This window comes from Ascidiella aspersa, chromosome 2, assembly GCF_963924565.1.
Source record: "Ascidiella aspersa chromosome 2, kaAscAspe10.2, whole genome shotgun sequence".
Classification (NCBI taxonomy): domain Eukaryota; kingdom Metazoa; phylum Chordata; class Ascidiacea; order Phlebobranchia; family Ascidiidae; genus Ascidiella; species Ascidiella aspersa.
This window is the reverse complement of record NC_139448.1, coordinates 21,170,251-21,197,607: the sequence shown is the minus strand read 5'-3', so window position 1 is coordinate 21,197,607 and position 27,357 is coordinate 21,170,251. Positions and strand designations below refer to the sequence as shown.

Sequence of the window (27,357 nt, the reverse complement as noted above, 5' to 3'; positions counted from 1 at the left end):
GCACACATAAGCTGGACCGCGAGTTTGCTTAACGGCAATCCACTTACATGCACATCAGGCCCCATCAACATGTTTGCCTGCCAGCACAATACTGTTATCTTTGTTTATCATTTTTTGCTAGCTGCTCAGGGGGGAGCTGTGTGGCGACTCTTTGCACTCAGTCGTCCTTCAGCCTAATTGCTGGCGTGAAATAGCTCAGGTAATCTAATTGATGTTCCATTGAATTACCAAACTGCAGATGACAAATCGTTCAATTGCCTTTTTCTCATGTAAACATTTCTGTAAGTGTTTCGAGCAAGTATCATTGCTGCAACATGTTATTTATTGTTTAATAGTATCAAACAGATTGTAGCCCTAATAATAAAATATTTACTTTTCTAAACAAAAATCCCTTAAAAATATGTTAATTACTTACTTAAACTCACTGCTAGTCATATGTCTTTATTTGTTTGATATTTGCAGGAATATTTCATATTGTATAACAATGAGAGTGCCTATCATTGACCAAATGTAGAAATTGTGACACACATATGACAAATATTTATTTTACATATGTTTTTTTTTTTATGGAGGGTGGATATGTGCCATACAAAATAAAAAAAAAATTGAACCTTAAAAACGGTATTTATCTAGGGCACTATGGCACGCCAATTGATTTAATGCGCACGTTATATCACCTTAAGAAATACATCACTACCACATAATTATCATTATTATTACATCACTAACACTGGCGTTAACTAAATGGTTGCACACATTGCCAGTTCGTGTCACAAATAAGTGTCTTCTATTGTATCTAATATTATTGTTGTATTTAATATTATTTTTTGTGGTCGTTATACTTGTTGTTTACTACTAACCGTTCCTATTACGTCACAATGCCCCAAATTTGGTGTAATGTTTACAATGCAGGGCATTTTACATCAGTGGTTCTCAACCGCCCGTCCGTGTCAACTTTCCTGCCGGTCCGCCAAATATATTACAAATTTATATCTCAATTGCAAAAAGCAAGATGTTGAAGGCGGCTTGTTCATCCAATTTAGAGCTTAGCGAGTTATGATATAAAAGACAGCAGGAAATTTCTCATTACATTGAAGTTTTCATTATTTGCTTTTAAGTTGTACTTTTGTTATAATTACATTTTGGGTTCATTTTAATTTTTGAAGGCCACCGGTTTGGAGAAATTGTTTTAAATTTTACCAGTCCGTAAGCTAAAAAGGTTTAGAAACACTGTTTTACATTAAAAGTAAGCATGTGTGTTTTTGTGCGACTGAGAAACCAACAAAAACGAAACTGATAGTTAACACTTCTAGGTATCGGTTTAAAAGCATCAAAGTATATTTAAAAAAATATACGTAAATTAGATGTTAGATCACAGCAGGGCTGCTGAGTCAGACTCGGGACTCGAGTAAGACCAGGTAAAACTACCCGAGTCCGACGTGTGCGCATGTGCAGTACCAAATTTCGAAACAGATAAGGCAGCAAACTGTAAGTTGTTAAGGTGGAATAGAATATGCTGTGGCATATTTTTCATGACTCTATGCATGGATTGCGGAATATCCACCTTAATTTAGTTACGTTAATTGGTGAAATACAGATGCTGAGACGCGATGGAACCTCATATTCGGCCCAAGTCGGACTTGGGTTGTTTTTAATCAACACTGCAGCCCTGATTGCCAGTGCAAAACCAAACATAGAAAAATGTTTGGCACGCCAGTTGTTAATATTTTGACTTTATTCATAAACTAGCACACTGCGTACAAAAGGTTGCCGACCCCTGATCTACGGGATCAAAATGCACAAAACTGTAGGTAATTTCATCAACATAACAAACATACAAGGATATAAAGTTGAAATCTTAAAATTTAACAAATGTGAGAAATCATGTAAAGTTAAAATGAACACAAAATATACCTTTAAGACCAAAGAAGAGTTTTTTAGGGAAGAAAATATTAATTTCGAACTTTTTTTGTTTGAAAGAATTAAAAAAATAAAAGTTCATAAATATTTTATCAAAACTTCGAAATGTCAGACACTTTTACTCTGGAAAACACTGATAAACAATATTGGAAAGTTGCACCATTTCCAACGAATGACATGAAACTTTGAGCAATATCTGCTTCAACTTTGAGAGCAGTAGACCCTAAAATAAGACCCATTTGAAAGTAGTAAAAGCATCCCATACCACCTCACAGTATATACAAGCACTGTACAATGTCCACTCTATACCATCCAGCAAAATATATAGTTAAATCACATCCTGACTTGTTACAATTGTGATGTTTTGCAAAACATGTAGCAAAAATATTTACACTAGTTCTTCGAAGGCAAAAACTTTCCGCGTTCTATTGATAACCATGTTGAACACCACATATGTCTGAAGTTACATGCAAGTCTAAAGTTGTGATGCCTTAGACTAGGGCCCAGGTATTTTCCGGCTTGCAGGAGCTTTGCATGTGCAAACTAGTAAAAATAAATTACCCCTGTAGTTTGTGAACCAATGTAATACAATTAAAATAGGCTACAGAATTATAAGACCTGGCATAAAACAAGATGTTGACCCATTAGACAAATGACTTCACTGAATAATTTTTGCCAAAATGTCTCATTTTCTCTCATTTTTACATGAAAAAGAGTTTCCCTGATTATGTTTAGTTGATTTATGTTTGCCTGGCAAAGAAAAGAATAAGTTTTTTGGTTTGCAAGTAAATTGACTTGTCATTTGTTAAAAATGACATGGCTTGGATTTACGCTATTTTGCATAGAACTTGGACTTGTGTTATTGGTTATTCTAAATTATATCTTTACAATACTGCAGGCTTTACTTTCCAAAAAATTCTATGGACTCACCAAACAAATTTATTTTGCTTTATAGTATCTTTAAGCCTGCTTTTTGATTTTCAAACAGGATTATTTTGATGTTGGATGCAGTTTGCTAACACCAAACATAGATTTTCAGTTAAATCTTATTTTTGCATTGTAGAAAAAGATGCGCAAAGTAAACTTTGAAACAATTTTAGCTCACAAGAAAAATAATTGAATTTTTTAATGTCATGTAGATAATTGCGCTAAAAATTTGTACCATGCCAGTCGATTGAATACCGCTTCCACAAAGTCCTTATGGATATTCTTATTGTTGGGAAACATTAAGGGCTTTGCTGCTTTATAATAGGCTACATGTAAAGGCAAAACACATATCACATGGAATGAGATTTATATCTAACAAACGTGTAGCTGTAGCACCACATAGTTCAACGTTCAAGGTTAAGACTCTTAGGTTTAAAAGTATGTATGTTTAAACCACACAAAAGTCAAGCAGAGTTAGCCCCAAATCCTGTTATTGCAGGAGTTTTTATTTCAAATAAGTTACAGGTGTTTTAGACGTTTTAGACAACTTTTTTGTGCCTGAAAAAATTAATTGCTTGTGCAAAGGTAAAAATTTTATGCTCAGAATTTTCAAAACATTGTGAAATTATTAGGTGTAATCAGTAAATTTGCACATAAGTTTCAACCTGTGTAATGTAGGGTATTTTATATAATATTTTCTATTTTATAGTGTGGCACAAGCTGGAAAAATTATTCCCACGAGTTGCGTGCTTGAGACCCCTGCTTTAGATCATAGGGAGAATACTAGTAGGTTAAGTTGAACATTTCGTCATGCAATCTTTTCAGCAAATGAAAATCTTTACCAGGGTTTTTGTTTAAATTCAACATCATAGGAAATCGGTTTCACAATACAAAACTGAAAATCCACCTTTGTCTATTTGTTGTACTTACTGGGTAATTGACACTTCTCATTTGTTGGGCACCATTATTTGTTTAGCAATTTACAACTAATTGTGGTATTTTTATTACCTAAAAATTTGTTATTGAGCATAAAAAGGTGTTTTGACCCTTTTGAATTTTAATCATTTTCCTTTAAAAAGCAGGTAAAACTTCTGTGACATAACATTTTTTTCTTCTTTTTAGTATGATCGAAAACATCAGCCAAGTATATAGGTAAGGCCATACATAAATTATCTTCACTCCCATTTTTTAACAATAAGATGACAATCTTTTTTACTTTAAAAGATAAAATGGCAAAGGAGTGACTAGCATGTGGTTCATCCACCTAACAATTGCAACTGGTTCATTTGCCAAAGGCTAAACTCTTGTCAAATATCTGGTTTGCTGCTAATGCTTAAACCAGGGGTGGGCAACCTTTTTAACACAAGAGCCAGTTAGAAAATGTAATGCCTACAGGAGGGCCGCACATCAAATAAATGCTAATTCATATTGTCAGCTTTTAATAGAAAAACTAATGAGCTACTAGGCTGCAACTATGGCAGTTTTGTTAGTGCTGTCTACTTGTGGATTAGAAAATAACTCTTTCTACAATTCAAATGAAGCCTTTCTCGTACGGATCGGCTCAGTACAATTTAATGAACAGCCTTAATTCAAAACCAGCTGTTAAACATAACATCTCAGTCAATATACATGGCAAAAGTCTGTTACAGACAAGTGTAATTGTTGCAAAACAATTATTTATCATAACAATGTAACACAAGTAAAACTTTATGAATGAAAATTGTTTTGTAATAGATGCTTCCCATTCGAGTTCAACTGCATTAGTGTATCAGTGTAGTCTATGGGTTACATCGCACTTAAACAGGAAACTGATTGAGCAAAAGTCCCAACATGGTGCACACTCATAACCTTATTTAGGGAAAAATAACTGGAAGAAGGTGAAGGGCATCCCAAAAAATGGAAAAGGGCCGCACGTTGCCCACCCCTGGCTTAAACAAAACCGGATGAATTCTGATATCATGAATGCTATGGTTTAACATGTAATCTCAATCTCTGAGCTTTGTGAAATTTACACATGATTAACAAAAAATAAAGAAATCACTTATAACTAATTATGCATAAAAAATATTACATATGACAGCTCTACTTAATTTACTCTGTTTTTAAAAGGCATTGCACGTACTTACAAATTCTGTCAATTTTTATTGCACTTGTGGACCCCCTTGAACCTTCTTACTGACTCATTGTGGGTCAATGAACCCCTGGTTGGAAACCACTGATCTAGTGCAAGGTACCACAATTAAGGCAACTTAACATGGCAGGCAGCCAAAATCCTATAAAAATTTGCTAACTTTGATGAGGTACACTTTTACAATTGTATTGATAATTTTTCTATACATTGTTTAAAATCAAACAAACACAAGCATTGCTTTTGTCAAACACATAACACAAAACTTGCAGTCAGATAACACTATGTGATTATATTTTTTGTCCTGCGACAGAGAACTACTGTGTGATTTTCCTCGACTTAAATTTTAAGACAGGTATGATAATGCTAACTTATATATATATACTATAGTAATAAATTTAGAGCCAAAGTTCCAAGAACTAACTAAAGGGTTTTTTGCTGAACAGGCTCTACCAAAAAGGTTATAGATTCAACATACTCCAAAAGTAAATGAAAATCATAAGTATTGTGCAAAAAGTTTTGACATATGGCTAAAACACATAGTTTGCCAACTACACAAAAAAGCCAGCTTTTGACCAACATGCAAAAATTAATGCAAATCAGTGTGGGTGTTGAGAATCACTGGTTTGAAGAACTACTTGTTAAAATACTGGGGCATTGCTGAAGCTTTTTTTAGTGTTAGCATTTTTAACAAAAATAGCCAATATTGAATTTGTGAAAATAATAAATGAAAACAAATATCTTTCTATTTTTATCTTACTTTCAGTTCTTTAAGTTGCATATCATGCCTCTTGTCATAGTTGGCCTGAATATCCTTTGCATGCATGCTGAGAAACCCAAAAACATTTGTGAAGTGTCTGGAAATATACATGAGTCGGGCAATCAGTTGGGTTGCTTGCAAGTCATAAGAAACTTAACAAGAGGAAAAGGTTATTGCAGCCATATATAGTGTCCCTGTAAAAAAATAATTGCCCACCTATGATATAATTAATCCGTTTTTGACAAAATACACCACATAGCAATTTTGTTCCACAAAATAAAATGGCAATTGAAAGGCCACAACTTGAAGGCTTTTTAAAAAATTGGACTGCATGAACTTGCATGTCCTGTTTATAATAACATAAATTTACTTTACCTAGCAGTTACACTATTTATAACATTTATAATCTGGTTCAAATTCGTTACAATAATTTATAAATCATCAGTTATAACATGAGGCTTTTGGTAAACTAGTGAGGTAATTTGTCTTACAAAAGGTTGGTGCAAAATAATATGTAAAAACGACTAAACGGCCACAGTTCCATGGTTTCTTACAGTTACCTAATTGTCTTTTGCTGCTTCCTTGGAACTCATACCAAGATCATTTTACCTTTGTTGCAGTATGTTAGCTGCTTTTATTTGGGATATAGAATAAAAAAATGTTCGTAAGGATTAATGAGTACTACTTATTTTGAATTTATCAAATTAATACCCTTTCATTCAAACCAACTGAACATTTTGGTTTTTCCCCTGGCTAAAGTATTCTTGATATAGTTGTTATTCTAGAAAATAACGCCCTTGAATTTTGAAAATATGGTGTCTATTGTTTGCATGTACCCTGGCTTTGATCTGGTATACACTTGGGTATGCAGTACCCGTTCACTAAGTATGGTAGAGCTTGGCATCTACGTCACCCAGGAAATCAACAACAATTGGGGAAAAAAAGAACATCAACGGGATGTTGCCAACAACGACATGAAGAAGTCGGCCCTCTCCAATCACGCGGCATCACAAGGCCACCGTATTGATTTCAATGCGGCGTCTGTTGTGGCCCGGGAGTCTGACTACAGGAAAAGACTATTTCTTGAGTCATGGAATATTCACCAACGGGGCAACACAATGAACATCAAAACAGACGTGATGCTTTCAGCGTGCTATAGGCACCTGCTTAAAGATTAGAGGCCCAATCATTCGTTATCGCATGGTGTTTTCGTTGCGTTGTAACGTGCTTGCGTTCCATTCCCTTTTTCCCTTGTTTACCATGCACTGTACTAGGTGCATTCAGTGTTATTTACCCTGATGAAGACGACCTATATAGGACGTCGAAACGTCGGAATAAAAATTACATTTGCCAGAAGAGCTCTACAAACTTGATATTATGCCTGGCAGCAATCGCTTATATATTGAATTTAGAATAAATTGGACTAGAAATGCCTTTATTTCTAACAATATTCAAATCTCTGTTATGTGCCCAATGCATCACATATTATTTTACATTAAAAATTTATGTCAATTTAACCAAATAAAAGCTATTTTTCATGATTTGTGCATTTAAACTTGTTTTTAACTGCCTGTTTGCACACAAGTACGCTCAAAAACAGGTACCTATGTAACAGTACTGGGGTAACAAAACCAGATATTTGCACCAGCAGGTTGCAACAAAAAAATTGCACCTTCGGCTCAACCCTGTTGTGATTATCTTACTTGTTAATTGCCCTGTTTATTGATTGCCTAAACATTGCAGTGTTGTTTATACAATTTTCAGGAGAACACCGCATTTAACTTTAACGACAAGCCCAGACAAAACAAAGAATTTGGGCCAATAATGCTAGTCACAGATAGCTGACAAGATTCTGCCAGCCTGATTACACCCATGTGAAACAGAATTAAGGTATTACCTATCCGCATAAGAATGAAAGGCACATTTGGGGTGCTTAGGGTTCACCGAGAACTCCTAGCAGAAACTTAGGGTACTCAACCCCCTTAATAATGATAAAGATTTCCTGTAAAATACCCCACTTTGTTTGATACATGGGCTTTGGGATTCTGACAGTTACAAATTAGCAATATAATCCATAACGCATCTAAGCAAAACACCTACCTAGCAAATAAACTGTTACTTCCCAGTGGTTTGGTTAATAAATACGAACGTTTAATACATTTGCATAATATTCATTTAAACCTTTAACGTCGCGTTCGCGACACACCACAACCTAAACCTTTTCACTGTGATAACATATCCTTATTGCCTTAATTCGTATTGTCGCGAATTCTGCACGAACTGAACTCCCGTTTAGCGCCGTTCAATAACTCTTTCTGAATCTTATACGGGCAAACCCCGATCGCGTTTTAGCACGATTTCATCTGACAACTAATTTGGTGGAAGCACATTTTCAGGCGTTTAAAAGTCAAAGATTCGGCGAGCATCATTAGTTCTAAAAATATGTATGTGTGTATAGAGCATAGGCAATATGTTTTAAAGTGTTTTGAATAGATGCTTTCATATGCGACTCAAGTAAGCAAAAAGTTCCGTTTGTCGTGAATTTGCACCATTAGGCATTGTTGGCCCAACAACAAAGACTACTAAATTCAGAAAAAGTTGGAAATAAATTAAAAGACAGGCAATTTTTTATCTTAGAGTAAACGAAAGTGATTCATAATCGAAATAAAATGGGAAAAGTAGAAATATATAGTAAAATATTTTAGTGGATGATGATAAGTTGACAACATGGTGGGATTTAGACTTTGCTGGAAATATATAAATTATGGAAATTGAGTGGGAAAAAATGGGTTAGAATACGAAGAATATATGTAAGTTTGTGTATTATAATCACCAAAACAAATTTACCTGCGATTAAATTCACTTATTTTATGTTTTTAGAAAATGAAAAAAAAAGGCGTATTTTTCGGAAAAACTTTTCCAAATACAAGCAATGATGTAGGAGAATGTGACGAAAGTGCTTTCAGTGATAGGAATGATCCAGACTATGCACCAACTAGGCCTAGTATTTTACTGCACAGCTTTGGTAACATTTTCATTTTGCCCACTTTCCAATGTTAATATGTTAATAGCCTCGAATTCCTGATGTCGCGAATTCGCGACAAACACATTTTACATAAAAAACAGGAAGTTTTTTTTTTTTTTTTCTTAAAGTTAAAAATATATATATGACAATCGACAATAGACAACAAAAGCAATATCCAAGGCTACCCAAAAAAAATGTGCGATTTACTATTAAACACGCCAAAGGAGCCGAAAATTTTACATTTTACATTCTTTTATCTTCTAACTTCACGGTCTTTCTGACATATCTTGAGACAGCCAAAGGAACTCAGCCATATGACCGAAATTAGAACAACATCAACATCGAATCAAACACAGTTAGAAATAATACCAAAATAGCACTAACACCCATAGTCGCATAATAATGTCTAAATCGGAATCCTAACCTGTCTGAATAAGACCTAAATGTTGAGGATAAGTCCTTTAAAACCTGTTACCTAACTTCAAACCCGACCCATTACCCATCACTAACCCCAAGCAGGAAAAAAGGAAACAATGCTAAAACAGTGGTAATTGCCGTTTAAACTAGAATGCCGATACAGCAACACCAAAACATCCAATATCAGACCGATGATTCCCGATCATGCCATACCCTCTTCTTACATTTTAGGCATTATTTTGTCCATTTAGGCCTTATTCCAACTTTAGGTCTTACTTCTACAGATTTAAGTATTTTCAAACGATTTTAAATCTTGTTTTATCGTGGTTAGAAAACATTTCCTGTACATTTATACTCATTTTATTGAGTTTTTACGTAACATAGGTTTTAGGTAGTTGGGTACATTATGCACGGATCTGTAATGTAGCTTGATAATAAATGGCAAAGCCAAAAAGGTCGAGTAAATCGATGTATCATCTTCAGTTAATGTGACTGAGAAGCATTTCAAGCATCACTTATAAGAGATGGGAAACAATTGCTATCAGTCTGAGTTACGAAAGTAGCAGCATTATTTAGCACCTTCATGTGTTGAACAGGTACAGCGGTGTTGATAAGGTGTAACTGTTCAGTTCGGGGCTGCAGTCTTGGATAGATAGCGACTTGAGTAGCCGCAATCTAAAAACGTCTGCAGCCCATCCGAGAACTTTGGTTTGCCAAAATCAACCTTATGATCGGAATGTTGCAGAAGATGCCTGCAAACCTCCGATTTCTCATCGACTCTATGTTCTTTAACCCTCGTTAACAGGTTCCGTCGGGTTTCGCCAATGTAAGATGATACAAGCTTGTATCAAAACATCTTAATCAAGATGCTGTCGATTTACTTGACCTTTTTGGCTTTGCAATTTATTATCAAGCTACATAGGTTTTGGTTATGAGTATATTTAAGGAAAACTTATAAGTTACACATTAATTTATCATTGCATAAGGTTAAAATGCCTGCTTTGGCATAATTAAAAAAAGCAAGTAAACACCTCCGGTAACATCGCGGCACGCCTGGCATGGTCTCGGCACACCGGTTGCGGAGCACTGCTCTATACAATTGACTATGAATAGTAATGATGTACAAACATACTACATGTAGCAATTATTAAAGAAGGAGGAACATCAGTTGTTTTAAATAAACCTAGTAGTTAAAAAGTTAACAATTTTTTACCTTAGTAGGCTAGTCTTCTTTTTCTTGAGCCTGGAAGTTTTCATGCAAACTAGTACTGCTTTAATCGTTTGTTGCATATTGCAACATGAGCTAGTGCTGCAATCATATCAAAACATTACTTCATGTTTAGTTTTTCATAATTAGGTTTAAGGAGGTATAAGTAAGCAAACCCTTACAGAAATGGGAAAACCATCTCATGATCATGGAAATAGCTGTAAAGCCAGGTTTGTGTAACAGGCAAAACAGAGCCCAATCTGAAAAGTGACCACAAGTGTCGTAAATACCCTGTATAAATACCTGGCACTGGCTAGACAAAACTCACCTTTGAAGAATAACTGTTACTATGCAACGCTACTGCGGAATTTACTTGGATGTTATATGTAGTGTGTGTTATAATGCATATCTGAAGTGTCAGTTGGACCAGGTTTTGGGTCATAATTATATGATTTAGTTTTATAAATTGTTGTTATTTATGTGGAAAAGACAGAATTTTAGCAAAGTAGAACAATAACGCCAGAACGATAATTAAAATAAATAATAATAAAATTAAACTTAAATGATATATTGGTGCCCTATTGTAGTGATGTTTTTGGTCTGCTAAGGCTAGGTTTGCGTTCAAACAAATTTTTGTTGATTTTTGCTGCAGTATGCAGTTAGCAGTTAATTTATTGTATACAATGTTAAACATTAACTCTGTGCTGCTGCTGTTAACGCAGGCGTAATACCTTCGTTCCTTGAGGGCAATCTAGCGAATTTGGCAGAGCAAGTAGCAGGCATTTAAAGTTAATATAACAATTAATAGGAACTTTAAGTAACGTCAATCAATATGTGATTTATTGTAATGTTGTGAATAAGTTAATGACAACATTCTTGCTTGTAATTGAAATTTGATTAGGTGTAATGCAGAAATTGCTTTAAAATAAAAATTGTTCTTCACACAAGTTATATTGACTACTTTTTTATAATTTGATTTAAGAACTATAATTTGTTTTAAGAACATATCTTTTCGTTTTTTGAGGGTAAATAAACAAAGTGGATGTTTTTCAAAGTTGACGTTTTAAAGTAATGCACCAACAACTTCTAATTTAGCTTAATTATAAATTTCAAAGTCAAAAAGGTCGAGTAGATCGACAGCATCTTGATTAAGACGTTTCGATACGAACTTGTGTCATCTTCAGTTAGTGTGACTGAAAAGCAAATCAAAGCTTCACTTATAAAAGGCAGGACGCAATTGTTATCATCAGAGTTTTTACAGTTGGAGCCTTTAGGTGTTGAATAGGTAGAGCGGTGTAGATAAGGTGTCGCTGTTCAGTTCAGGGCTGCAGTCTTGAATAGATAGCGACTCGAGTAGCCGCAATCTAAAGACGTCTGAAGCCCCTCCGAGCACTTCGGGTTTGCAAAAATCAACCTTATGGTCTGAGTGCTGCAGAAGATGTCTGCAAACCTCTGATTTCTCGTCCACTCTGTGTTCTTTGACCCTCGTTAAAAGATTTCGTCGGGTTTGACCAATGTAGGAAGCACCACATGAACACGTTAATTTATACACGACACTAGATCGCTGCAAATGTTCCTGTCGATCCTTTATTCGAAACGATTTCGTCATTTTGGTTGTGTCGTGGATCAATCGAAATCCAACTTTGCCACCAGTAGCGTGAAGTACAAACCTGTGAATTTCACGGCGTATATGGTGTGAAGCTTTGCTTTTCAGTCACACTAACTTGCTTTTCAGCTTTTCAGTCACTTTGCTTTTCAGTCACACTAACTGAAGATGATTCAAGTTCGTATCGAAACGTCTTAATTAAGATGCTGTCGATCTACTCGACCTTTTTGGCTTTGAAATTTATAATTAAGCTACATTACAGATCCGTGCATAGTGTACCCAACTTCTAATTTTTTTTGGCAAAACATGAAACTATCAGTAAACATCAGCGTGAATTTGGAAAATATCACTCAACCTCACTTGCCACAACAGAATTATATCATAACCTATTAATTAACAAAGATAACCACAAATATAGCTGTATATTTTCCTTGATTAAGACAAGGCCTTTGATTTCATAGACAACCAAATATTACTTAAAAAACTAAATCATCATGGTTTCAGAGGCCCACCTTTGAAAATATAAAGGCAGGGAAGGAAAGTAAAAAAATTAGGAAGAACTCTTTCTAATCCATCAGTGTCTGAATGCAGTGTCCCACAAGGTTGTATCTTGGCACCTCTCCTCTAACAAGTTTTATAAGCAGTTTCAGTTTTATAAATGATATTACCAACATCTATACCTCTCACAATGACATAAGAATTTACAAAAAATAATTCAAATAAATGTAGAAAAAATTGACCTCTGGTATGGGACTAACAATTTATCAGTTAATCATTCTACATTACTTGGTTACCAATTCAAATTTGGAAATATAAATTCAATTAAGTATTAAAATAAGGGATAATAATCTGAAACAGGTCAATTCAGCTTAATATTTAGGCCTCATTATAGATGATAAATTGTTGTGACTACCTCGTAATAAAATGATTGAACAAAAGATTTCCAGGGGAATTGGACTATCAAAAATGTAATATTATTTAAACACTCATGCACATCGCCTTTTATATTATACCCTAATCCAGGGTTTCCCAAACTATTTTGGACCACGGACCACTATTTGTGAATTCAAATGCAACACTTATTTTGTTTAATTTAATGTCTTTTGTTTTGTATATTTTGTTTGTCATGTATTTACGAAAAAATTATTTTGTAATGCATCTTGTTTCGCCTATTTTTTTCTTAAAATGCTTAACACAAATTCACAGCCAGGGGGCAGCTGACTAGATGATTTAACACTCTTTTCTCTTCCCCTGAGAACTACAGACGCTTCTTTTATTTCATTATTTTGCATGTATATACCCTTGTTCCGAAATAAATTAAAAAAACTATGAAAAATTTGTTGGGCAACCAGACTAATTAATGTTATATGATAAACTACGTAATGCCAACCCAATTCAAACAATGTTGAAGTGCGACAATACAAATTATTTTCTAATTGCCAGTTTTCTGCGACAGTACGCAATTTCAAGCCAGAATTGATTTTCCGCTCTATTTAATATGATAAAAAACTGAGCAAGAAATGCAAATCAATTCGCAGGCTTTATTAACTTTAACCTTTTAAAACAACGAAATAACTGTGCAGTGCTTCGTCAGTATCGCAAAACAGTTGGTCACTTGCTGTCCACAGGCTAATTTTTTTACATTGCCTCACCTAGGTGGAAAGCAGATATACCTGCCATTAGGGATGTTCAAAGTAGAATCCCAAAGTATTCTAGAATAATAGGTTTCAAATCTAGAATTACGAATCCTAGTATATTTTTATAAAATATTTACCTTCTTTTTTTGTTGGAATATACATAATACATATACCCTTAAGTGGCGAAACAGCACTAAAGGGTATATATAAAACTATGACTAAATGCCAAATCATTAACATTGTAAACAACTAAATTTAAAACAGCTGTAAATATTTGTGCACAACTACACAAACAAACTAAACAGGATATAAAAACAAGGTTGTTGTCCCAACTCATTTTTTTGACCATATGGTAAAATGCAACACAATAAACAAAAAAATTCAGTTCGTTTTACAAGACATTGTTTTGTTTTAGTTTTACTTTACTACAAAAATGATCTGTCAATAAGCCAGTCAAATAATATGCTGCAAAGAATACAAAGTTACTACTGTCAGTAACATGTTAATATTACTTAACAATTACGTTGTGGTGTAAATTTGCTGATATTAGCCTAGAGTTGACCTTGAGTAACCCCATAGCGTATTTTGGTTAAAGCCAACACATTTTCGATGGAACTTTACTTTTGCAACTGAATGCTTTTAAGAAAAAATGACAATTTCTACACCTGACTGGCCGGCATTATTAAGAACATTTGATTGACACTTAATGATTAGTAATTGGTCGTAAAAGTTGACCTAAAGTTGACCTTGAGCAGTCCGGTAGCCATTTTGTACGTTTTTCGAAATGATGTTACTTTGACAACTTAACGCCTTTAAAAAATTGCAAAATCTCTGCACCTGACATTACATGTTAGTTATAACATTTTTTTTTTTTAATAACATTTGATTGACATTTTATGAAGAAAGTGGGTTATCAGCAAGTGTTTGGCCGCCCAAAAACGCACTGATGCCGCGATACATTAAAACATTTAAAACAAGCACAGTAGCTGTTTTGCCACCACTACATGTCCTAATCCAAACTTGCCATCTGCTTATGTACATTTAGGCACAACTTTCTGCAGTGAAACAAATAAATTATATTGGTTCCAATCACAAAAAAAGGATTTGAATCTAAGGATCCAATATTCAAATTTGAACATCCCTACCTGCCATATTGACTGGCTAATTTCTTCAAAAAATATTGATTTTAATAAATGTACAACAATTTCATTCTAACACCATCACAAATTTCTTCAAATTACCTAACCTAACAAATTCACAATCAAGCTAAAGCAATGTCTTATAACATACAACCTTGTGTTTATCCTAATCAAGAATGTTCAATCCCTAAGAATATAATATGTGAATTCTTGCATAGTTCCTGATAGATGGTTGTTTCCATTTCCCACTGTGCAATTTTGAGAAAATTTCATCAACAATTTAACAAATGTACAACTTTATTATCAAATATAGACCCAGTTTATCAATTTTTCTTTCGGTTGGTTTGTTTTTTGTTTTACGATTGTTCGCAAGTGGTTCTTGTATTTAAACATAGTTTTTCCTATTTTTGTAATGATATTGTTGTTTTACAAGGTTTGACACATGTATGGAAGAGCAACCTAGTACACTACTGAGTTGTTATCAGGGCTGGGGAGCCACCGTAAAATAGCATTAGCTCCGGCTCCAGCTCCGGAGCCATCAGGCAATTATTAAATGGCTCCGGCTCCAGCTCCGGAGTCGTAAAACTCAATCCTTTGGCTCCGGCTCCAGCTCCGGTGCCATCAGTCACTTATTCAATGGCAAGTTTTAAAAATTGCTTTTGGCTAACTAACGTTGGAGATGGAACAAACTCCACAAAAATAGCTCCAGCTCCGCCTCCAGCTCCACAAAAATAATAACAATGACTCTGGCTCAAGAGAAAATGATTAGCTCCGCGTTCCGGGCTCCAGCTCCCCAGCCCTGGTTGTTATAACGTAAAATATTTAGCACTAGCTACAATGATCTGTTGAATGCCATAAATGGCTAACCCTTTGGGCTGTGTCGCTGTGTTAAATCTCTTACATCAATTGTTTCACTGATTTTCCTTCAATGATTGTGATAGCAGCACAAAAAATTAATGCAAGATTTTTTGCAGGTTTTTAATGTGTTGTTTTTGAGCTTGGACTGATCCCCAAACGCTGATCTGATTTACACCTATACAACTTGTTGATAGACAGACAAAGCAAGGGCGCTGCTCTAGCAAACAAATCTGCAGATGTTGCCGTCAATAACTAAAAATGCATTAAAATATATGAAAACTGTATACACTGAATTACTATAGGTGGGCATGATTGATTTGAATTTGCACAAAAACCCATCTATAACAAGATTATATATCATAACATTGATAAATTTCAGGTCATTTGCATTAATCATAGAGCAAGAAGGAAACACCAGACACTGCGCAATAATCATGTGTTTTTTAGAAAGCCATTTTATTGAACTTCACCTGGTTTGAAGCCTGATAGCTTAACACAGTCCTTTGTCAGCCGCTGAGTACAACATTTGATATTTGTGTTAACACATTCCTTTGTCGGCTGCTGAGTGCAACATTTGTCACATTCAAAGGTTAGACTTTCCTTCCTGAAATACTTTTTTCATCCTGTGTTGGGCAGAGTGCAATTGGAAAACTTTGCTTTTCAAAAGCACTTTGAAACTCTACCCATGTACGCCATGAAATGCACCTACACTCGCATGAAGCAAGAAGTACTGCTTTGCGTTGCCAATAATGTCCATATGTATGAAACCTCATTACACTATACATAGCTAAAAGTCAAATTTTCTATTGCACCTTGCATCTTTAAAACATATTATTTTAATTTATATATTGTTTTCATGTTTTCCCCCGATGAGTTAATTGCTGCTGTGTCTCATTCCACAAATAGTTTTACAAAATCCTCAGTAGAGTTAATTATACTATATTAACAACCAATAAAGTCCCAAATATAGTTTGCTTTTTAAAAAACTTCTACACAGCCACGGTGTTTTATGCTTTTGCCACAACTTAGGGACGTGCTTTTAAATATTTTAAATTTCCATGTTTCATCGTATAGCTGTGGGATAAAATAAGTTAAAAAAACACAACAATTATTATACTCTTGCTGTCTTGCCACTGGCTCCTCAAATGTCTCGAAAACTGATAGTATAACTCTTCTTTTTATGTAAGTTTCTTTTGTTTCAATCTGTTTAAGAACTAAACATTTGATTTTTTGTAGGCAAATTGTTTGTTTGTTTTCTTAAGCCACCATGAACCATGTGATGCAAAAATTTGAACCTGAGCTAACAACTCGCCTACACATCCTTAAAATCAAAACTAATCTAACATAAAGGCAATAACTCAAGTCTTGCAAAACTTTGAAATAATGTCATTTTCTGACGACCAGAAGTTGCCCTACCTAATTCAATTGAATTTATGTTGCAAACACTAAAGCTTAATGGGACTTGCTATAATATGCCTGCCTCCTCTTGTTTCAAACTCTAGGAAACAGCACCTATGATAATACCTCTGTTGACTACTTCACCACATCACACAAAATTCCAATCCTGTGAAGCCTTCTGCAAATTCGCTCTATGGAAGCCTCTTTCATTCAAAATATTACGCAATAAATAACAAAGCCTCCTGAGCAAACCCCTGAAGTATCAGATAGCTAGTCATCGGTCTACTCTATTCACTCTATTGCAGTGTTTCTTAACTTTTCAAGCGTTCATACACTTTGAGCTTTCATCTACGATGGTCGACGGAACTAAATAAAATTGTAATAATAGGAATTAAACTCAGTGTATTTATAAATTACGTGTTGAATGCATGCATTAAAAAAAGTCTTGTAAGTTCAACAATATTTACTACACACAAACAATCAGTCAATTTACTAATGGTTTTTTGCTCTTTCTTTTTCGTGAATTACGCATTCTTTACAAATATGCTTAAAGAGCACATAATTTCACACTGCATGTTGTACCCCCTGCTAAGGTGCTTTGTACCCCCAGTTTAAGAACCCTTGCTCTAAGCTATCCAACCACTTTAAAAACGTTGTCGCCAGCCTCGACAATGTAAGTAACTCTTGTGTTTGTCCTTTCATCCTCTTGCTATTACAAAGGAGAGCTAATTTTAATTTTTCGCATTTCAGTTTTTGAATTTTATGTTTTTATGTAGAATAGACAGAATTTTTAGTTGAGCAAAAAAATAACACCAGAACTTACGATCAGTAAAATAAATATTAACTAGACCAAGGCCAGTGGGGTCACAGCGCGGTTCTACTATATTATACCAGGGGGGTATAGCGCAGTCATACTATATTATAGCAGGGTATATAGCATGGTCCGGATATACTCAATATTAACTGATTATTTTAGTGCGTGTTAAATTTTTCTATACTCCCCCCACATAGCTTAATAATTTTGAGTTGAAAGTCTAAATTTTGCTGCGAAGCAAACCTATAATTTGTTTTTATAATTTAAAAATATTTAACATTTTTTTCTTGCACCCCTATGCACCTCTAATTGGAGGGACAAAAAAACAAGTGTGAGGTCATCGTTTTAGTTCTTTACACCTACTCCCATCTAGCGGCAGAAAAACTTTTACAGAATTTGTTCATAGCGTTTGCTTAATTCAGCTTATGAAGCGGCTGGCATCCTGCTATGATTTATTGTCCCGCGCTTGCAACATTTATTGTGCGGTGTCTCGTCTTAGTAAAATTAGACTTGCCATTTAGAAAGAGACTCCTTAGTAAAATAACTTATTGCTCAAGTTTACAAAACAACATATTTTACCGCCGCAAATTTAAATGCAAAATTTGGAGGCGTGAACACCTCTCTGTTTGCAATTTTTATTCTATCAATAAAAGCACTTCAATTTCTATATTTTTTGTTAATTATTTTCCCCCATAGGTTAATTATTTTGAGTTACAAATCAAAATTTTGCTGCCCAAGCAAACCAATAAATTGTCTTTATAATTAAAAAATATTTGAAAACAAATTATTTAATTTATTAGAAGTCTTTATCACGAAAACGGACAATTTTTTTTTTACCCCCCTAAAATACCCACTTTTGCAGAGGTAAACTGTTTAAAATTAAACATCACGTTTAAATTGTTCTCAAACATTTGTAAAATTTTCAGATTTATATGTCCTTTCTTTGGACTGTAAATTTCCTGAAGTGTTGTGCATTTTAACCCCCGGTATAATTAACTCCGGGGTTAGGTTAACAATTTTGTGATTTAGCTTTGTATGATGACATGTATCTTTCATTCATAAATATATCAGATTTTTTCATGATTTATTATCTCTGAAAAGTGCTTTGAACTGAAAGTACCAAAAAACAGCAGTTTTGTCCCCCTGAAAACCACCCCTTAGTTCCGGGGCACAAAAATTTTATATGAGAAACATATTTGGAAAGGGTCTCTAACAGTTGTGAAAATTTCATGTTCCAATCATGTTTTTTTCCTTGTCAAAAGTGAGCCACAAAAAATTGACTGAAGAAATAAACAAAAAAATCAAAACAACATGTGTCCAAAAAAAAATTTTTTTTTTCGGGCCACATAACTAGACAGGGTGTGCGGTTTTTGTATATCTTGCCAGGGTATAGCGCGGTTCTACTACATATATCAGGGGGTTATTCCCTAGTAATTTTATATTCTTTCAACAGGTCTTATTTGTGAGTGTCCATATACTCCCAATGTTGTGTTATCCGTTTCGGTGCTTTAGCAGGCAAAAGCGGATGTGGCCCGAAGTTGCGTTGATAAGTTGAACATGGTGAACTTTTACAAGATAGGTTGCCAGTGGTCTTTGTCTAATTGGGGTACCAAAGTCAATAGTGTGACGTAATCATTTTAATTCTTTACAGATATCTACTCCTTTCTAGCGGCACATTGAATACAGAATTCATTCATATCGCTTGCTTTATTTGGCCCATGAAGCGACTAGCATCCTGCTGTGCTTTATTGTCCCGTGCGTGTAACTTTCATTGTGCGAAGTGGCTCGTCTTAGTAAAGCTCGGCGATTGGGCCTGTGCGACTTGCGTTTTAAAAAAAGGCTTCTCTTAGTAAAATAAATTATTGCTCTTAAAAAAAAACATATTTAACGCGGCAAATTTAAATGGAAAATCTGAAGGCAGTGTACGCCTCTGCTTGCAATCATATTCTATCAATAAATCACTTTAATTTCTATACTTTTGGTTAACTATTTACCCCAATAGGTTAATTATTGAAAAATATCTAACAATTTTTTATTAATTTATTAGACACCGTCGAATTTTAATTTTTGCCCGCCTGAAAATACTTCCCTTTTTTAAGAGGTAAAATGTTTATTTTAACATCAGGCTTATATGGTTCTCTAAAATTTGTGAAATTTTCATATTTTTATGTCATTTCCTTGTATTGCAAATTCATTGAAATTTCCTAAAGTGCTGTGCATTTTGACCCCCCCCCCCCCCGGATAAACAGTTCAGGTGTAAGGTTTAAAATTTTGTTACTTAGCCTTGTATATGACATGTATCCATCACCCATAAATATATCAGATTTTTTTATATTTTTTTATCTCTGAAAAGTGCTTAAAACCCAAACTAACAAAAATGACAGTTTTGCCCCCCTAAAAACCACCCCTTAGGTTTTGGGCACAAAAATTTTATATTAGAAACAACTTTGGAAGGGTATCTAACAGTTGTGAAAATTTCATGTTCCAATCATGTTGTTTTCCTTGTCTAAAGGGAGCCACAAAAAAATTGACTGTAAAACAAAAAATAAAAATAAACTAGACAGGGTGTGCGGTTTTTGTATATTTTTCCAGGGGGCATAGCGCGGTTCTACTATATTATATCAGGGGGTATGGTGCGGTTCTACTATATTATACCAGGGGGGTACAGCGCAGTTCTACTATACTTTACCAGGGTGTCATTCCTTAGTTATTCTATATTCTTTCAACGGGTCTTATTTGTCAGTGTCCATATACTCCCAATGTTGTGCTTCCAGTTTCGGTGCTTTAGCAGGCAAAAGCGGATGTGGCCCGAAGTTGCGTGGTATAGGTTGGACATGGTGCACTTTTACAAGAATGATTGTCAGTGGTCTTAATATAAATTTGGCTGCGAAGCAAACCTATAACTTGTCTTTATAATTAAAAAATATTTGACAATTTTTTCTTGCACCCCTGTACGCCTCTCATTGGGGACAAAAGTCAATAGTGTGACGTAATCGATTTAGTTCTTTACAGCTATATACTCTAACCTAGCGGCAGAAAACCTTTAATGCTGAATTTGTTCATATCGCTTGCTTTATTCTGGCCGCGAAGCGTCTGGCTGCCTACTGTGCTTTTTTTGTCCAGCGCGTGCAACATTCATTGTGCGAAGTGGCTTGTCTCAGGGAAACTAAGCGCGTGCGACTTGCCTTTTAAAAAGAGGCTTCTCTTGGTAAATTAACTTATTGCTTTTACAAAACAACATATTTTACCGCCGCAGATTGAAATGAAAAATTGTGGAGGCAGTGTACACCACTCTGTTTCCAGTTTTTATTCTATGAATGAAATCACTTTAATTTCTATATTTTTGTTTAGTTGTTTTCCCCCATAGGTTAATTATTTTAAATTGAAGTTCAAAATTGGCCTGAGGAGCAATCTATAATTTGTCTTTATAATTGAAAACTATTTAACAATGTTTTCTTTAGTTTTTTAGACACCTCTAAACTCAAAAACGGCCGAATTTTAATTTTACCCCCCTAAATTACTCCCCTTTTTTTCAAGAGGTAAATTGTTTATTTTAACATCAGCTTTAAATGTTTCTCTAACATTTGTAAAATTTTCAGATGTTTATGTCATTTCCTTCTAGTGTAAATATATCATTAAAATTTCCTAAAGTGTTGTGCATTTTGACCCCCCGGATGAAAAGTTCAGGGGTAAGGTTTAAAATTTTGTTACTTAGCATTGTATATGTCATGTATCCATCATCCATAAATATATCAGATTTTTTTTACATTTTTTTATCTCTGAAAAGTGCTTAAAACCAAAATTAACAAAAAATGACAGTTTTGCCCCCCTAAAAACCACCCCTTAGAACCTAGGCAATTTTTTTTTTATATTAGAAACAACTTTGGGAGGGTATTTAACAGTTGTGAAAATTTCATGTTCCAACTATGTTTTTTTCCTTGTCAAAAGTGAGCCATAAAAATTGACTGAAAAAAAAAAAAAAAAAAAAAAAAAAATAATTCGGACAAAAACAACATGTGTCCAAAAAAAAATTTTTTTTTTCGGGCCACATAACTAGACAGGGTGTGCGGTTTTTGTATATTTTTCCAGGGGGTATAGCGCGGTTCTACTGTATTATACCAGGGGGGCACAAAAATTTTATATGAGAAACAAATTTGGAAAGGGTCTCTAACATTTGTGAAAATTTCATGTTTCAAACATGTTTTTTTCCTTGTCAAAAGTGAGCCACAAAAAATTGACTGAAGAAATAAACAAAAAAAACTAGACAGGGTGTGCGGTTTTCGTATATCTTGCCAGGGTATAGCGCAGTTCCACTATATTTTACCAGGGTGTTATTCCTTAGTAATTCTATATTCTTTCAACGGGTCTTGTTTGTCAGTGTCCATATTCTCCCAATGTTGTGCTTCCAGTTTCGGTGCTTTAGCAGGCAAAAGCGGATATGGCCCGAAGTTGTGTGTTATTTTTAGAAAGAGGCTTCTCTCCGTCTTTTAGAAAGAGGCTTTTCTTAGTGAATTAACTTATTGCTCTTACAAAACAACATATTTTACCGCCGCAAGTTTAAATGAAAAATCTGCCAGGCAGTGTACACCACTCTGTTTGCAATTTTTTTTCCATAAAAAAATCACTTTAATTTCTTTGGGAGGGTATTTAACAGTTGTGAAAATTTCATGTTCCAACTATGTTTTTTTCCTCGTCAAAAGTGAGCCACAAAAAATTAACTGAAAAAAAAAAAAATACTAGACAGGGTGTGCGGTTTTTGTATATTTTGCTAAGGGGTTATAGCGCGGTGGACTATATTATACCAGGGGGGGTATAGCGCAGTTCCACTATACTTTACCAGGGTGTTATTCCTTAGTTATTCTATATTCTTTAAACGGGTCTTATTTGTCAGTGTCCATATACTCCCAATGTTGTGCTTCCAGTTTCGGTGCTTTAGCAGGCAAAAGCGGATGTGGCCCGAAGTTGCGTGTTATAGGTTGGACATGGTACACTTTTACAAGATAGATTGCCAGTGGTCTTCATATAAATTTTACTGCGAAGCAAACCTATAACTTGTCTTTATAATTAATAAATATTTGACAATTTTTACTTGCACCCCTATACGCCTCACATTGGGGACAAAAGTCAATAGTGTGACGTAATCGATTTAGTTCTTAACAGCTATCTACTCCAATCTAGCGGCAGCCGGCAGAAAACCTTTAATACAGAATTTGTTCATATCGCTTGCTTTATTCTGGCCGCGAAGCGCATGGCTCCCTGCTGTGCTTATTTTGTCCAGCGCGTGCAACATTCATCGTGCAAAGTGTCTCGTCTCAGTGAAACTAAGTGCATGCGACTTGCCTTTTAGAAAGAGGCTTCTCTTAGTAAATTAACTTATTGCCTTTACAAAACAACATATTTTACCGACGCAAGTTTAAAGGAAAAATCTGCCAGGCACTGTACACCACTCTGTTTGCAATTTTTATTTCATCAAAAAATCACTTTAATTTCTATATTTTTGGTTAAATATTTTCCCCCATGGGTTAATTATTTTGAGTTGAAGGTCAAAATTTTGCTGTGAAGCAACCTACAATTTGTCTTTATAATTGAAAACTATTTAACACTGTTTTCTTTAGTTTTTTAAACACCTCTTAACACAAAAACAGCCGAATTTTAATTTTGCTCCCCTAAAATACTCCCCTTTTATCAAGAGGTAAAATGTTTATTTGAACATCAGCTTTAAATGGTTCTTTAACATTTGTGAAATTTTCAGATTTTTATGTCATTTCCTTCTAGTGTAAATATATTATTGAAATTTCCTAAAGTGTTGTGCATTTTGACCCCCCGGATAAACAGTTCAGGGGTAAGGTTTAAAATATTGTTACTTAGCACTGTTTATGTCATGTATCCATCATCCATAAATATATCAGATTTTTTTTACATTTTTTTATCTCTAAAAAGTGCCTAAAACCAAAATTAACAAAAAATGACAGTTTTTCCCCCCTAAAAACCACCCCTTAGAACCTAGGCAAATTTTTGTTTATATTAGAAACAACTTTGGGAGGGTATTTAACAGTTGTGAAAATTTCATGTTCCAAATTCTATGTTTTTTTCCTTGTCAAAAGTGAGCCACAAAAAAATAGACTGAAAAAAAATAATAATAACTAGACAGGGTGTGCGGTTTTTGTATATTTTGCTAGGGGGTTATAGCGCGGTTCTACTATATTATACCAGGGGGGTATAGCGCAGTTCCACTATACTTTACCAGAGTGTTATTCCTTGGTTATTCTATATTCTTTCAACGGGTCTTATTTGTCAGTGTCCATATACTCCCAATGTTGTGCTTCCAGTTTCGGTGCTTTAGCAGGCAAAAGCGGATGTGGCCCGAAGTTGCGTGGTATAGGTTGGACATGGTGCACTTTTACAAGAATGATTATCAGTGGTCTTAATATAAATTTGGCTGTGAAGCAAACCTATAACTTGTCTTTATAATTAAAAAATATTTGACAATTTTTTCTTGCACCCCTGTACGCCTCTCATTGGGGACAAAAGTCAATAGTGTGACGTAATCGATTTAGTTCTTTACAGCTATATACTCTAACCTATCGGCAGAAAACCTTTAATGCTGAATTTGTTCATATCACTTGCTTTATTCTGGCCGCGAAGCGTCTGGTTGCCTACTGTGCTTTTTTTGTCCAGCGCGTGCAACATTCATTGCGCAAAGTGTCTCGTCTCAGTGAAACTGAGCGCGTGCGACTTGCCTTTTAGAAAGAGGCTTCTCTTAGTAAATTAACTTATTGCTTTTACAAAACAACATATTTTACCGCCGCAGATTGAAATGAAAAATTGTGGAGGCAGTGTACACCACTCTGTTTCCAGTTTTTATTCTATGAATGAAATCACTTTAATTTCTATATTTTTGTTTAGTTGTTTTCCCCCATAGGTTAATTATTTTAAATTGAAGTTCAAAATTGGCCTGAGGAGCAATCTATAATTTGTCTTTATAATTGAAAACTATTTAACAATGTTTTCTTTAGTTTTTTAGACACCTCTAAACACAAAAACGGCCGAATTTTAATTTTACCCCCCTAAATTACTCCCCTTTTTTTCAAGAGGTAAAATGTTTATTTTAACATCAGCTTTAAATGGTTCTCTAACATTTGTGAAATTTTCAGATGTTTATGTCATTTCCTTCTAGTGTAAATATATCATTAAAATTTCCTAAAGTGTTGTGCATTTTGACCCCCCGGATGAAAAGTTCAGGGGTAAGGTTTAAAATTTTGTTACTTAGCATTGTATATGTCATGTATCCATCATTCATAAATATATCAGATTTTTTTTACATTTTTTTATCTCTGAAAAGTGCTTAAAACCAAAATTAACAAAAAATGACAGTTTTGCCCCCCTAAAAACCACCCCTTAGAACCTAGGCAATTTTTTTTTATATTAGAAACAACTTTGGGAGGGTATTTAACAGTTGTGAAAATTTCATGTTCCAACTATGTTTTTTTCCTTGTGAAAAGTGAGCCATAAAAATTGACTGAAAAAAAAAAAAAAAAAAAAAAAAAAAAAAAAACTAGACAGGGTGTGCATTGTTTTATATTTTGCTAAGGGGTTATAGCGCGGTTCTACTATATTATACCAGGGGGGGGGGTATAGCGCAGTTCCACTATACTTTACCAGGGTGTTATACCTTGGTTATTCTATATTCTTTCAACGGGTCTTATTTGTCAGTGTCCATATACTCCCAATGTTGTGCTTCCAGTTTCGGTGCTTTAGCAGGCAAAAGCGGATGTGGCCCGAAGTTGCGTGTTATAGGTTGGACATGGTGCACTTTTACAAGATTGATTGCCAGTGGTCTTAATATAAATTTGGCTGCGAAGCAAACCTATAACCTGTCTTTATAATTGAAAAATATTTGACAATTTTTTCTTGCACCTCTATACGCCTCTAATTGGGGACAAAAATCAATAGTGTGATGTGTTCGATTTAGTTCTTTACAGCTATCTACTCTAATCTAGCGGCAGAAAACCTTCAATACAAAATTTGTTCATATCGCTTGCTTTATTCTGGCCGCGAAGCGGCTGGCTCCCTGCTGTGCTTTTTTTGTCCAGCGCGTGCAACATCCATTGTGCAAAGTGTCTCGTCTTAGTGAATTAACTTATTGCTCTTACAAACAACATATTTTACCGCCGCAAGTTTAAATAAAAAATCTGCCAGGCAGTGTACACCACTTTGTTTGCAATTTTTTTTCCATCACAAAATCACTTTAATTTCTATATGTTTGGTTAATTATTTTCCCCCATGGGTTAATTATTTTGAGTTGAAGGTCAAAATTTTGCTGTGAAGCAACCTATAATTTGTCTTTATAATTGAAAACTATTTAACAATGTTTTCTTTAGTTTTTAAGATACCTCTAAACACAAAAATGGCCGAATTTTAATTTTGCCCCCCTAAAATACTCCCCTATTTTCAAGAGGTAAAATGTTTATTTTAACATCAGCTTTAAATGGTTCTCTAACATTTGTGAAATTTTCAGATTTTTATGTCATTTCCTTCTAGTGTAAATATATCATTGAAATTTCCTAAAGTGTTGTGCATTTTGACCCCCCGGATAAACAGTTCAAGGCTAATGTTTAAAATTTTGTTACTTAGCATTGTATATGTCATGTATCCATCATCCATAAATATATCAGATTTTTTTAACATTTTTTCATCTCTGAAAAGTGCCGAAAACCAAAATTAACAAAAAATGACAGTTTGACCCCCCTAAAAACCACCCCTTAGAACCTAGGCAATTTTTTTTTATATTAGAAACAACTTTGGGAGGGTATTTAACAGTTGTGAAAATTTCATGTTCCAACTATGTTTTTTTCCTTGTCAAAAGTGAGCCATAAAAATTGACTGAAAAAAAAAAAAAAAAAAAAACTAGACAGGGTGTGCGGTTTTTGTATATTTTGCTAGGGGGTTATAGCGCGGTTCTTCTATATTATACCAGGGGGGGTATAGCGCAGTTCCACTATACTTTACAAGGGTGTTATTCCTTGGTTATTCTATATTCTTTCAACGGGTCTTATTTGTCAGTGTCCATATACTCCCAATGTTGTGCTTCCAGTTTCGGTGCTTTAGCAGGCAAAAGCGGATGTGGCCCGAAGTTGCGTGTTATAGGTTGGACATGGTGCACTTTTACAAGATTGATTGCCAGTGGTCTTAATATAAATTTGGCTGCGAAGCAAACCTATAACTTGTCTTTATAATTGAAAAATATTTGACAATTTTTTCTTGCACCCCTATACGCCTCTAATTGGGGACAAAAATCAATAGTGTGATGTGTTCGATTTAGTTCTTTACAGCTATCTACTCTAATCTAGCGGCAGAAAACCTTCAATACAAAATTTGTTCATATCGCTTGCTTTATTCTGGCCGCGAAGCGGCTGGCTCCCTGCTGTGCTTTTTTTGTCCAGCGCGTGCAACATCCATTGTGCAAAGTGTCTCGTCTTAGTGAATTAACTTATTGCTCTTACAAACAACATATTTTACCG

The 27,357-nt window shown here is 34.6% G+C and overlaps 1 protein-coding gene across 2 annotated transcripts in view; it reads right to left on the bottom strand.

Annotated features, from left to right (window-relative positions):
- Nucleotides 1-27,357, bottom strand: part of LOC146164301 (vacuolar protein sorting-associated protein 33B-like) — a 71,038-nt gene that overhangs the window by 14,019 nt on the left and 29,662 nt on the right. For both annotated transcript variants that reach the window (XM_083381238.1, XM_083381237.1), the window contains exon 5: nucleotides 5,736-5,832. In XM_083381238.1, the coding sequence (XP_083237364.1) occupies nucleotides 5,736-5,832 (97 nt within the window). The remainder of the gene's footprint in view (nucleotides 1-5,735; nucleotides 5,833-27,357) is intronic.